This window comes from Elephas maximus, chromosome 21, assembly GCF_024166365.1.
Source record: "Elephas maximus indicus isolate mEleMax1 chromosome 21, mEleMax1 primary haplotype, whole genome shotgun sequence".
NCBI lineage: Eukaryota > Metazoa > Chordata > Mammalia > Proboscidea > Elephantidae > Elephas > Elephas maximus.
Window position 1 is genome coordinate 24,780,563 of NC_064839.1, and position 12,255 is coordinate 24,792,817.

At 51.9% G+C, this 12,255-nt stretch overlaps 1 protein-coding gene across 1 annotated transcript in view; it reads right to left on the reverse strand.

The window, feature by feature from the left end:
- CNGB1 (cyclic nucleotide gated channel subunit beta 1) overlaps positions 1-12,255 on the reverse strand; it is a 61,148-nt gene that overhangs the window by 8,762 nt on the left and 40,131 nt on the right. The window contains exons 20-28 of the mRNA XM_049864747.1: positions 11,976-12,184; positions 10,867-10,917; positions 10,316-10,402; positions 7,831-7,895; positions 6,823-6,945; positions 3,525-3,666; positions 2,632-2,791; positions 2,112-2,209; positions 1,935-2,018 (exon numbers count right to left, since the gene is read on the reverse strand). Coding sequence (XP_049720704.1) covers positions 1,935-2,018; positions 2,112-2,209; positions 2,632-2,791; positions 3,525-3,666; positions 6,823-6,945; positions 7,831-7,895; positions 10,316-10,402; positions 10,867-10,917; positions 11,976-12,184 — 1,019 coding nt within the window. The remainder of the gene's footprint in view (positions 1-1,934; positions 2,019-2,111; positions 2,210-2,631; positions 2,792-3,524; positions 3,667-6,822; positions 6,946-7,830; positions 7,896-10,315; positions 10,403-10,866; positions 10,918-11,975; positions 12,185-12,255) is intronic.

Genomic DNA, 12,255 nt, shown 5'->3' on the forward strand with positions numbered 1-12,255 from the left:
CTTACGGAAAGAGCTACTGAGTGGGTTCGAACTGCCAACCTTTCAGTTAGCAGCTGGGCACTTAAGTGTTGTCCTACCGGGGCTCCTCTCTCAATGCTAAGTTAAACCACATGAATGAAAGAAGGAAGGAGCACATAGCTTGCTTTGGAGTGCAGTCAGACATGCCCAGCCTGCCACGGACCTTCCAGTGCTCACACCCTAATGGACCTCTGCCCTGACCCCCTGCCTGTTATCGCACTTGGCACATTTAAAGGGGGAAGGCCAAGGACAGGCAACTAGGTTATACTTTCAATTCATTCAACAAATGTTTCCTGTGCATCTCACACGTGAGTGGTCCTCATAACAAAGAGGAAGAAAGTTTCATTTCCCTGTTTCTGTGTCCAATTTGAGAAACAGGGCCCAATTGTGAGGGATGTAAGGAGCCCACCCTCGCCTCACTCAGCGGCCCCGGAGTGGCTCCGGTGTTCTCAGTGAGATCAGCGCAGAGCAAAACTGGCCAGCAGAGGACGCGGTTCACAGTACACATCAACGACTCAATTCCACTTTCAGTGCAGAGGACCCCAGCAACCTGATTAATCTTTTCTCATCTAAAGCAAATCCCACATAACCTGCAAAGATAATAGCAACACATTTGCGCCTACTCTGTTCCAGGCACAGTGCCAAACTCTGTATGCACATCTTATTCAAGCCTCACAGTCACCCCACAAGGGAGATACTATCAATATCCCCACTTTACCCAAGAGAAGACAGACTCAGAGAGGGCAAGCTACTTGCCCAAGGCTGCACAGCTAGGAAATGACTCCAACGTCAGACAAATCACTGTCTTGCTGCCAAACCCCTCTTGGCCTCTAAGGCTGCAGGTTTAAATTCTCAGCCATCTGCAGCATCCCCCTCCCTTCTTTCCCTGGCTCTCTGCTTCCAGAAACTTCACTGCTACACAGCACACAACCTGGACACAGGGGTCTTCTTGAGGTTAGCGGGGTTCCTGAGTCTTATAGGGGTTGCTTGGGCAACACTTTCACCCCTACACACGCATCCAGCCTTGTTAACAGCTCTGCACAAGAAGTCTGCAATCTGGATTCTTGTACCCCCAGCCACTCACTCACCAAGTGACCTTCATCTCTCTGTGAATCTCAAAGAGTGGGAGCGGAAAGGGTCCTAAACACTATCTAGTCCTGGGATTCAAGCCCAAATGTTTCCTGGGGTCAGGTGGGTGACATAAAGGGTGAAGGGAGCCTGGTGTGGTGCGGTAGGGAGTGGTGGGGCCTGTGGCAGCAGGAGAGAGCATGATGCCCTCCTGCAGGGGCAGCCCCCCCTCCACCCCAGCTGACTCTCACTATTTGAGAAAGCAGGACCCAGCATCAGCAGATTTTCTAAGTTTTCAAGCAAAGATAGAAATCTGGATTTTTATGTGAAACTTCCCCATTTTTAAAGGTTGGGAATTAGTTCAACTTGAAAAAAGAAAAAAAAAAAAAACTCACAAGATACCTGTGAGCTGGATTGTACACAAGGGCCATTAGTTTGCAACCTCTGATCTTGTCACACCCCATTTTCCTGATGGGAAGACTGAGACCTAGAAGGAGTTCCATTTACACAGTCAAGGCCCTACGCCTCTTCAGACTCCTTGCTTTCCTTTTCTGTAAAGCGGGCATCCTCACCTTGGACCTCCATGGTCCCATGTCTGAAGGAGCTGCGGAAATGCTTGGCAAAGTGTGAGGCACATCTGTGGTCACTGCCCGGAGCCACCTGATCCCACCCACACCGGGAGCTCTCGGTCAGGTCACCAGTATGTGGAGCTGCAGCCGCTCCTCCCTCCCAGCAATTCCGCTGTCTCCTGGCCCCTTCGCAGGCACACTCTCCAGCCCAGCTCCTTGAGAGGTACGTAGCGGAGTTGTAAATCCCGACCACATCCACAGTTGCCTCCTGCCACTCACCTTCTTACACACGTAGTCATTGGGCAGATAAACAACAGAGCGAAGCCTCTTCAGCATGTCAAAGATCATCTGCCGGTCACAGCCCTGTCCCGGAGAGGAGAAGGAGCCCCGTGTAAAGGCAGGTATGGCTGGGGCCTCCCAGAGCCCTGAGGGGATGGGATGTTGGGTGAGCCATACCTGGAAGAGGGCCACTTTGCTGACAATGTCGTAGTTCACATCAATGGCGAGGTCTAGCCGCATCTTGTCTGGAAGCTGTACCATCAGCTCTGACTCGTCTGTGAGCAAGACCCTGGGCTTTTCAGAGGCTAGGCCAGAGCCCCTCCCCAGCACACACCCAGACTGGGTGCACATTGGGCACACATTGTCCTGCCACATGGAGCTGCTCTGGGTCAGAGTAAGTGCCCATGCCGTTCCCGCTGCGACGAGTGCCCTCGTGCACTTTCCTAACTCCTACTCATTTTCGAGGCTCAGCACAAATGTCACCTCCTCCAGGAAGCCTTCCCTTGACATCCCCCACCCAGCAGCTATGTTAGTACCCTTGCACTGTAGCACTTACTACACCCTTTACTGCAACTGGGAATGTTCTGTCTTTCCCACTCACTCTATTAGAATAACATCAGTAAGTGCTACCATATATCTGGGAGTCCCTGGGTGGTGTAATTGGTTCATGTGGCAGCTGGAAGGAGGCCAGTCTTACCCAGCATGCCTTGGGAGTGCCAGGTGTACTCGTACCAGGTCTTGACACGGTTCTGCACGGACCTGGGGATCTTGTAGAAGTTCATGTACTTGACGGTGCTGTCCATGCAGCTGCGGTAGTAGGTCTGTCCCGCGGTGGCAGCCCCCACCACGTCTCTCATCTGGGGAAATGGTTGGAGGTGTCAAGGAAGCTTCCGGGTGAGAGTGCAGGGCTATTAAATGGCTCTGTGGACGTGAGCCATACATGTATTTACTTTACACAGGCCAGGGGTACATATGCTCGCATGTCCACACACAGAGAAGGTTTTACTGCTGGGGGATGTTCTGGCTCCCATGTGGATGCGGGTTGGGGAGGAACAAGGCTGCTGGTTCCCCTGGTGCCCTCGGTTCCCTTGGACCATGCAAGAAGGGAACACTGGACTGGGCTGGGCAGGTTCTGGTACAACATGGCCCATGATACCAGTGGCCCCTTGTCTGGGCCCACGCTGGAGGACATGTGAACCAGGTGAATGTCCCTCAGGGCAGGACTCTCCAAAGGTAATTCTGAGAACACCTGGTTGTCGCCTCATGCACAGACTAAAACGCAGGGTGCTCCCCCAGCACATTAGAAACCACCAGGGGGGTCCCTCAAAGGAAACACCCAAATCCTCAGGCCTCCCTGACATCACGAAGGGACTGAAGTCTCAAAGGGAAGAGGCCTCAGAGTCTTGACAGGGGACCTACAGCAGGTCCCTACCCTCCTTCACCAGCAGGTCCCGGAGCTCCAGGCATCTGACTCTCAGGCTTAGTCCGAAGGGAATGGGCACAATGGTGACATCCCGGGCAGTAGCGGGAGAGGGGCTTTGGAGTGGGGCCTTGCAGGCAGGCAGGAAGCCAGCCTGGTGACCCAGCTACCTGTCCGATCATCACGGAGAAAGCAAAGACACCCGTGAAGTAGTTCAGCAGCTGGAAGACAATTTCGAAGAGTGTCTGGGGGTCGGGCAGTCCTCCGATGGTGATGAGGGTCTTTACAGCCCAATAGTAACAGCGAATGTAACTGGAGAGAGGAGAGAGAGGGGACTGTGGTCATCACAGGCCCCACCCTGCCAACCTTGAATGGCCTGGCTGAACACCTCCAATAGGTGCATGTGTGCAAAAGAGAAAACCCTTGACAGCTCATAAAGGCCAGAAGCCAAACCCCACATGTGCACGAGACTTCACAGTTTGCAGAGTATGTTTGCAAATGCTGTCTGGTTTGATTGTGGCTCTGTCCCAACCCTGTAGGGACATGTTGTCATCCCTATTGACAGATATGAAAAGTGAAGCCCCAAGGGATTGCTCAGAAGAGTTGTCATCAGTAGGGTAGGGGTCTTCCAACTTCCTCCCTCAAAGAGGCAATATTCCTGCAGTTTCTACAGTCTCCTACATCCACCATCATGTTGGCTCGTGGAAAGCAAGGAAACCCGGGAGATACCCAACATCAAGGCTGGAAGATATCTTGGGGGATCACCTTTTCTTATCTTCCCTCTTGCCCACCTGTTTTCCAGATAGTGAAACTGAGGTCCCAAAGGAAAAGGAGCACCCATGGTCACCAGGTGGTGAGCTCCAGAGCTGGAATAGAACCTAAGGCATTGTCTGCTTCTCTGAGCTATCGCCCCACCATCAGTAACCCCCCAATATAAGCAAGTGAACCACTAGGTATGGGGTATGAGTATTGGGATCCCACTGGGTGGCAAAAGGCATAGGAAATACCCCAAGCTTGTCTAAGTATTACAAAGCAGCCAGAGTCCCTCATATACTTTTTTGATCCTTCCAGGGATCAAAAGAGGATGAAGACACAGGACTGACCAGTCCTGGCCAGCTTTCCTGTGCCTTCCTGCCCACTCCCACGGTGCACAGGAGCCATCTGAGCCTGCCCTGACCCTCTGATGTGCTCAGGGTCCACACTCAGCTCTGAAATCAAGACCATCACTCAGTTGGCAAATCATCCAGTCTGACAATAACCCCAAAATCATCCCCCCCGGGCTCCATCCACCAGCTATTTATGCAGCGTTGTGGTTAGAACACGGAGCCTGGGGACAGACCACCTGGGTCAGACCCAGCTCTGCCTCGTTCCCGCTCCATAGCCTGGACAAATTACACAATCTCTCCAAGCCTCAGTTTCCTTCTCTGTAAAATGAGGATGTCAATAGAGCTAGACAAGTGCCTGGCACATTACGGGCCCTGAGTAAATGTCAGAGTCAGTATCTTCATCGTTTCGCGCCTGCCATGTGCTTGCAGTGGGAACAGAATGGACGCGCCAGTGTCCTCATGAAGGGCGCCATCTGGTGGGGACAGGCAAGCGAACATGCAATGAGAGCTGGGAGAGGGATGCAGAGGTTTCTGGGGAGTGTGGCGATGGGCTCTGCCTTGGACAGGCCCCCGAGTCTCTTTGAACCTCCCCTGCCTCGCCAAGCCCACAGTCATACTGGTCCTAACCACCAGAGGGCGCCCAAGGCAGCCCTTAGCCAAACTGTGGTTGGGTCCCAAACCCCTAGATTGCTCTCTTAGAGGTGGGTGTTCTTCCCACTGTGCCAGGAGTTGGGAGAAGATCCAGGATAGATGTCCACAAAACTCCGGCTTTTCCTCAAACCCTTCCTGGTCAGGAATCTTCCACTGGCATGGCACTTCTTAGGGGCCTCCCTAAGGTCCTGGTGTCCCCCACGCCCTCCATGCCCCAGCCTGGGCGGAACCACAGTGGGAGAGATGTGGGACAGAATGAAGGACCCAGCATAGGTAGGCACTCAGGTCCTCAAGCCCCTGGCACATAGTCGGCACTCAACAAATGGTAGCTGTTTCAGAAGTGATTATTTTCACTATTAACCACGACGTTGGATTCTTGAAGAATCTCAATGGACAGCGCTGCTCTACAGGGTAAAGTTCAAAGTCCTCAAATGAACTTGGAGAGTCCTCTCGGCCACTTGACCCTGCCTATTTTCTGGACACTTCTACACACGGCATCCCCTCTAGCCACATGGGGCTGCCCCGGTTCCTTGGTTCCACCATTATTTTACAACTCCCCACCTTTCTTCATGCTGTTCCCTGCACCAGGGAGTCTCTGTCTCGTCTCTCCACCTATCAAGGCCAAGATCAAACGTAACTCTTCAGCGAAGCCTCGCCTAACTAACTCTGGCAGAATTGGCCATGCACACATCCCTTCCCCGCCCCCTCTACAGCACTGGGGACCAAGCTGGCACCTTTTTTTTTTCTCAGTTGAGGCTGATGGGACAATGGTTATGATGCTACAGCCACCCCAACAGTGCCTGGGTTCAAATCCAGCTGACTTATGAACTGTGTGACCTTGGAAAGTCACTTCACATCCCTTACCTCATCTGTAAAATGGGGATGATAACAGTACCTATCTTGTGTGATTGTTGGGGTCCCTGGGTAGTACAAATGGTTAACACACTCAGCTGCTAACGGAAAGGCTGGCCATTCCACCCAGCGGTGCCTGGAAAGAAAAGCCTAGAGATCTACTTCCAAAAAATCAGCCATTAAAAACCCTGTGGAACACAGTTCTGCTCTGGCACACCTAGGGTCACCACGAGTCGGAACTGACTTGGTGGCAACTGGTTTGTATGTGGTTGTTATTAAGGCTAAACAAGTTACTATGCCAAGTGCTTAGAACAGGACTAGTACATATAAGTGCTCTATAATGCTTGCTGCTATTATTACTGTTGTTATTGTCATCGTTGTCATCATCATAATTATTTCAGCATGTTCCATAAGTATGGCAGCTCTCTGGATGGGCACATAGGTTCCCCCTAATTTCCAGCTCCCCAGTTGTTAGTGATGCCTGGGCGGTTGCTGTGTTGAGTAGCATTCTGTGGTTCGTTCCCACTCAGCTATCTACGTGAGGTGGAGGTGTGGCCACAGATGTGCAGTGTACTTGCCAACCCTCCTAGACCTTGGGATGCTGAAAGGGTCTTTCTAGAGGGTCTTGTTCATATGTATACCCCCCTCTGTCTGGCACAGAGGCTGGCACATGACAGGTGCTCAGGGAACATCAGCTTAGTGAGACGCAGAGACATGCCCTTGAATCTTATCATATCAGTGACTCCTTGGGAACAAGGCAGCCTCAGCAATATGGCGGCAATGAGACGCCTTTGTACCATAAGTGATAAAGAACACGAATGTCGGCCAGGCACGGTCCCCCAGGAAGGCTGTGGCTCACCTGTTTCCCACGCCATCGTAAACCCAGTGAGTGGAGCCGAGGCCCTCGTAGGCTGATGCCCAGTAATACAGACATGAATTCAAGTGTAAACTGTAGAGCAGGTATGCTGTCGTCCTGATAACCCTGCCAAAGAAGGAAAAGGTGTGAACATAGCAGAGAAAGGGTGGTGGTGACATCTCACCCCAGGGTCAGGACTGCAGAGAATGAGTCTGTCACCACCTCCTCCATGTCCACTGCAGAGATGCCCTTGTGAGAACTGCACAGCCCTGCCTAGCTGCCTGGCAAGATGGATACCTGGCCAATGGGATCAATTGGGTGGGCCAACTGGATGCTCTTTTGAGACTATGCCAATTAGGGATGGTGACTCTTGAATGGAAAGTTGTCAAGACCTGGGCCCAGAATTGGCACAGGGTAGCAGGGCCACACATGTGCACAAGTCCTGGAGGAATGGACAAGCCGGGGAGGGGGGGGCAGTGGGGATGTATTCTTGGGGAGGAGCAAGGAAGGGACAGCTGGAGGCTGTGTCTTCCAGGAGAGATGTGGAGAGGAACCCTGTCCTCCAAGTGCGACCTGGCTGGTCTTCCGTCCCACCCATGGACATCTGCAAGACAGCCCACTGTGCCCTTACAACCGTCCCCCCATGGTTGAGCTAGGGGCTCAGTTCCTTGGGCTGAGACCAAAATGAGGCCCAGCTCACTGGAAACGCTGGTGACACACACGTGTCAACCTACGTGGGTCCTCATCACAATTGGGGGAAACGGGACATTCCTAGTTCTCTAAAACACAAACATCCTTTTGGAGAAGAGGAGGTTAGGCCAGGAAGAGGCCCAGCTTCCGGTGGGAGGAGGTCTGGGGGGCCAGGGGCTACAAAGGGGAAGTGATGGAGGAGAGGTCGGCTGATTCTGTTCTTGCTACAAAGGCCCCATGTCCTCTGTGTGTGTGTGTGCATGTATGCACACATGTGTGCACATGTGTGCGTGTGCGTGTGTGTGTATAGAGGCATCTCACCTGTAAACGTAGGCTTTGCTGAGGATGGCTTCCAGGCGGTTGTTAAACTCGAAGAAGGCCATGTACTGGGAGGAAAAGCCAGGCATCAGGGCAGGCCACTGTATGCGGGGTGGCATGCTGCCCCACCTCCCAGACCCATTTCCCCTGGGTGCTGGGACTGAGAGCCCTTTCCACAGCCCCTGAAGGAGGGGGATGGACAGTGTGCATTCAAGATCAGAGGTCCTTAGCCGTTTAGGGAGTGGAGGTCAGAAACTCCGCTTCTGAATCTGATGAAAACTACAGCCCTCTCCCCTTACAAAGTGCATACAATCACGTGCTCACAGTTCACATGGCATTTCAGGGGCTCCTACTCCCTCTGAATCCCATCATGAAACTTTGAGACGTACATGCCCCCAGGATAAGGACCCTGTTTTAAGTGTTTAAAAAGAAGACAATTTTGTAAAGAAACAGCCTCCCTCACATGGCTCACCTGTATCTTTCAAAGTCACTTTATAATAATAAAACCCAGCCTAAACAAAACCCAGTGCCATCATCCAGTTGATTCGGACTCATGGCAGCCTCATATGTTACAGAGTGGAACTGCTCCATAGGATTTTCTGGACTATAATCTTTACAAAAGCAGATCACCAGGCCTTTCTTCCCTGGTGCCGCTAGGTGAGTTTGAACCACCAACCTTGCACTTATAATAATAATACTAGTAATCTCCCTTATTGAGCACCTACTATATGACTGGCACTTTATACGTATACATTTCTCTTATTACTTATTTCTATACGAGGTAGGTATTATCATTCTCCTTTTACAGAGAAGAAATGGGCATTCATGGAAGCTCAGTAACTTGCCCAAAGCACGCAGAGGGTGACAGAGAGAGCCAGGATTCGAAACCAGATCTGACTCAAAACTGCAAGCTCTTTCCATTGTGCTACACTGCCTCTAGATCTCTACATATACATCTTTTGACATTTGAAAATAATGCTATTGTCCAAGTGTTTATTCTAATTTCTACTCAGGGTTTAAATTGAATGCGAAGGACCATGACCTTGGGTCCTCACTTTAGGCTCAAAGAGTTGCATCCTGAGTCATGCTGGATATTAGAGGCGCGAGTTACACACACTCACTAGGACCACCAAGTGACCTGAGATATGAACTCACCTCTACATTTGGGGTAGAGCTTGGCCTGGAGGCCAGCCTTCCTCACCCAGACATTTGGCTCAAATGCAACCTCTGCAGCCCCCAGAGGCTGGCAGCCCCCTTCTTCTCACAGCCAGGGGGCTCAGAAGCAGCTTCTGTGCTCAGTTCCAGCAATGTGTGTTCTCTTTTCATTGGGAACTTACATTCCTCCTATTTTTCTCTGCCCTGTTCCTCTGGGTTATTAAGGTTATTGCATTTGCCTCTTTTGTAAATTCCCTCATTACTGTTTTTGGGAAGAGGCATCATATAAGGAGACAGAATTGAATTTAACGTGTCAGTCAACAAAATCCACTTGGGGCACCCTGTGTGCTCTGACCACCTATCCACCGTGGTCAGACAGCTGTGTTCTCCATGCTGTATCCTCCAGACCCTCTCTGGGACACTGTTCTGCCCAGTGTGTGTCACCAAGCACTGATCAATGACAAACCAGATGTCAGGCTGCACCTTCAAATTCATCCTGGGCACTTCTTAGATCCTGCGGCCTTGGGCAAGTCACCCAAGCTCTCCTCTGTCCTTTAGATGGAGACCATTATAAAGCAGAGGCCCCTCTCTTGAGAGGAGGCTGGGTGGCACAAGCAGTTTGCAATTGGCTGCTAATGTAAAGTTTGGCAGTTCACACCTACCCAGCAGTACCACGGAAGAAAGGACTGGTGACCTGCTTCTGTAAAGACTACAGCCAAAAAAAAACCCATGGAGCAGCTCTACTCTGCAACACGTGAGGCTGCCATGAGTCAGGCGCAACTTTCTTGAGAGCCTCTATAATTACTGAAAGCACAGCCTGTGGAGAATGACTGCTGGATTCAAATCTGGACTCCTTTCTACCTGGGTGACCTTGGGAAAGTCACTTAACTTCTCTGTTCCAAAAAAAAAAAAAAGTTGTAGAGGGTGGTAATAATAACACTTACCTTATACATTGAGGAGTAAGCACTTTTGAAGCCCCGGGAACAACGCCTAACATATAGGGCCACAGAGCACCAGCAATTGTAATGAGCTTCCCACTGAGGCATGTGTGCAGCGAAAGCACCTCCCCTCAGGCCCTTCACAGGCGCCACCCCCTCCCCAGTGCTGCTGAGGACAACCAACAAGAAGTGAGGGCTGGTGCATACATCATCTCCATCAATCATCACAACAGTGCTGTGACGTGGGAAATATTATTATCCCCATTTTGCAGACAAGGAAACTGAGGCTCAGAGAGGTAATACAGCTCGTTGTGTTGGAGCTGGTATTTGAACCAGGTCCATCTGCACTGAAGGCCATTGTGTGTACCACTTCTCCACAAGCTAACAAGTCTTACCTTTAAACATCGGGGCAAGCGAAAGAGGGGGTTCACACCGAATTTCAAGTAGAGGAAGTCCAGGGGGAGAAGGCAGAGCAGGTCCATCTGGAATCCCAATGTGACACCACAGTGTGTGAACAGGTGACCCCAGGTGTGTGGGGCAGGGTGAGGGAGGGGGTCTCTACCTGCAGTGGCAAGATGAGGCCAGAATGCCCCAGGCAGGGCCTAGAACTGGAAAGCAGAAGGAACCCCACCAACAAGCCCCTGCTTGGCTTCAAAGGCCACGTTTGCAACCCCGAGGGCGGCTTCATTACCATGAACAATGGCTCTGTGCCCAGTAGGGGGAGCTGGAGGTGTACAGACACAACAGTACGGGCCCCAACAGCCTGTACCATGGCCTGGGACTTGGGGCCCTGGGCTGGGGTTTGGAGGACACTCCCGTGGGAGATGGGACCAGCATCCCCTGTGTGGCAGGAACCAAGTCACCCTGGCCCCAGAACTCCCAGGGCCCTCAAAGCCACCACCTTCCGAGACCCTGTGGGTGCTGAAACGTGTGTCCTCGCACACACCTTGAAGCGGCGAGACTTCAGGTAGTTATCCCTCATCTGCTTTTTGTCCGTCTGGAAGAAAATGGGATCATGACTGTGAAATGGCCTTAGAGCTGAGTTCCTGCCCTTATGGGGGGCAGAGATGGAAATCCCCACAGAACCCCAAACCCCTCGCCTTTATGTTGGTGTAACAGACCCATGAATGTGGAGCCAGACTGGACCAGAATAGGTTCCGTGAAACCCTTGCATTTTACAAGTGGTGAAGTGGAGCCGCAAGCAGGGAGGGACCTCTCCAAGGCCCAGCTAGATTCTGGGGTGGCATATGAGGCCATTGAACACAGTGGCCTTAACCAACCAACTTTACGCAGTGAACTTTTGCAAATTTATTTACTGAGAAATGGGCAACTGCTCTGATCAGTTCAGGAAAGAGGTTGCTCAGAGAATCCTTTCTGCTGGAAATTGTTCTGGAAACCAAACCTCAATCCTCCTGGGTACAGCAGAGTTGGCGCCTCCAGTGTGGAAGTTTGGGAAGTGACCCCCACAGGGGACCAGCCTGTGCCTCCCCCTTCAGACAGTCAGGGTCCCAGTTTCCTCCCTGGCAAGTAGGGCTGGACCAGAGCACAGGGTCTCAAACTGGTCCAAGAAGCAGACACTTGAACTCAGTGTGTTCTTTGCAGGCCCCCCAGGAAATGCTGATTGCCAGCGGCTACCTGGCTGAGGACCCTACATACATCATCTCAATCCTCAGTGCTATGAGGTAGGAATTATTACTGTGCCCATTTTACAGATAAGGAAACTGAGGCTGAGAGGCAATACAGCTAATTGTGGTGCAGCTAGGAATTGAACTAGGTCACCTGTTCTCAAGGCCATTCTCTGTACCACTTCCCCATCTTTAGTTTCATTGGGTGGTCCAGGAACCATTTTGCCAACGGGCAATACTTGAGGTTTGTAATTTGGACATTGCAAAGGAGCACAAAATAAGCACCTGTGTTGTTGAACAAGCACAGATGTTCCTGAGATTTCCTTGTTCATTCATTTGTTGGCTGTCACAGCACGGGGGGTCAGTCCCCTGAAGGCTGTGGCTGCGGGGTCTGCCCCCCGGTCACTCCCTCCACCTGCCTGTGACTCACAATGATGTCCCCGCCTTTGACAAACTGCAGGCGCAGCTGGAACACGGTGATATCCAGGAGGTAGATGAGGTCACACAGGTAATCCATCAGCAGCCAGAGGTGCATGTTGTCCGGCCTCTGGTAGGGGAAGGCCCAGCGCACGGGAATCAGCCAGCAGTTCCAGTTCCAGGCCATCACCACGAAGAACAGCCACAGGATGTACATCAGGTCTGCGGGGCGGGGGGGACGTGCTAGAAGGTCAGCGGAGAAGGGGCTCCTCGCCAGTGGGGTCAGGGTGAGG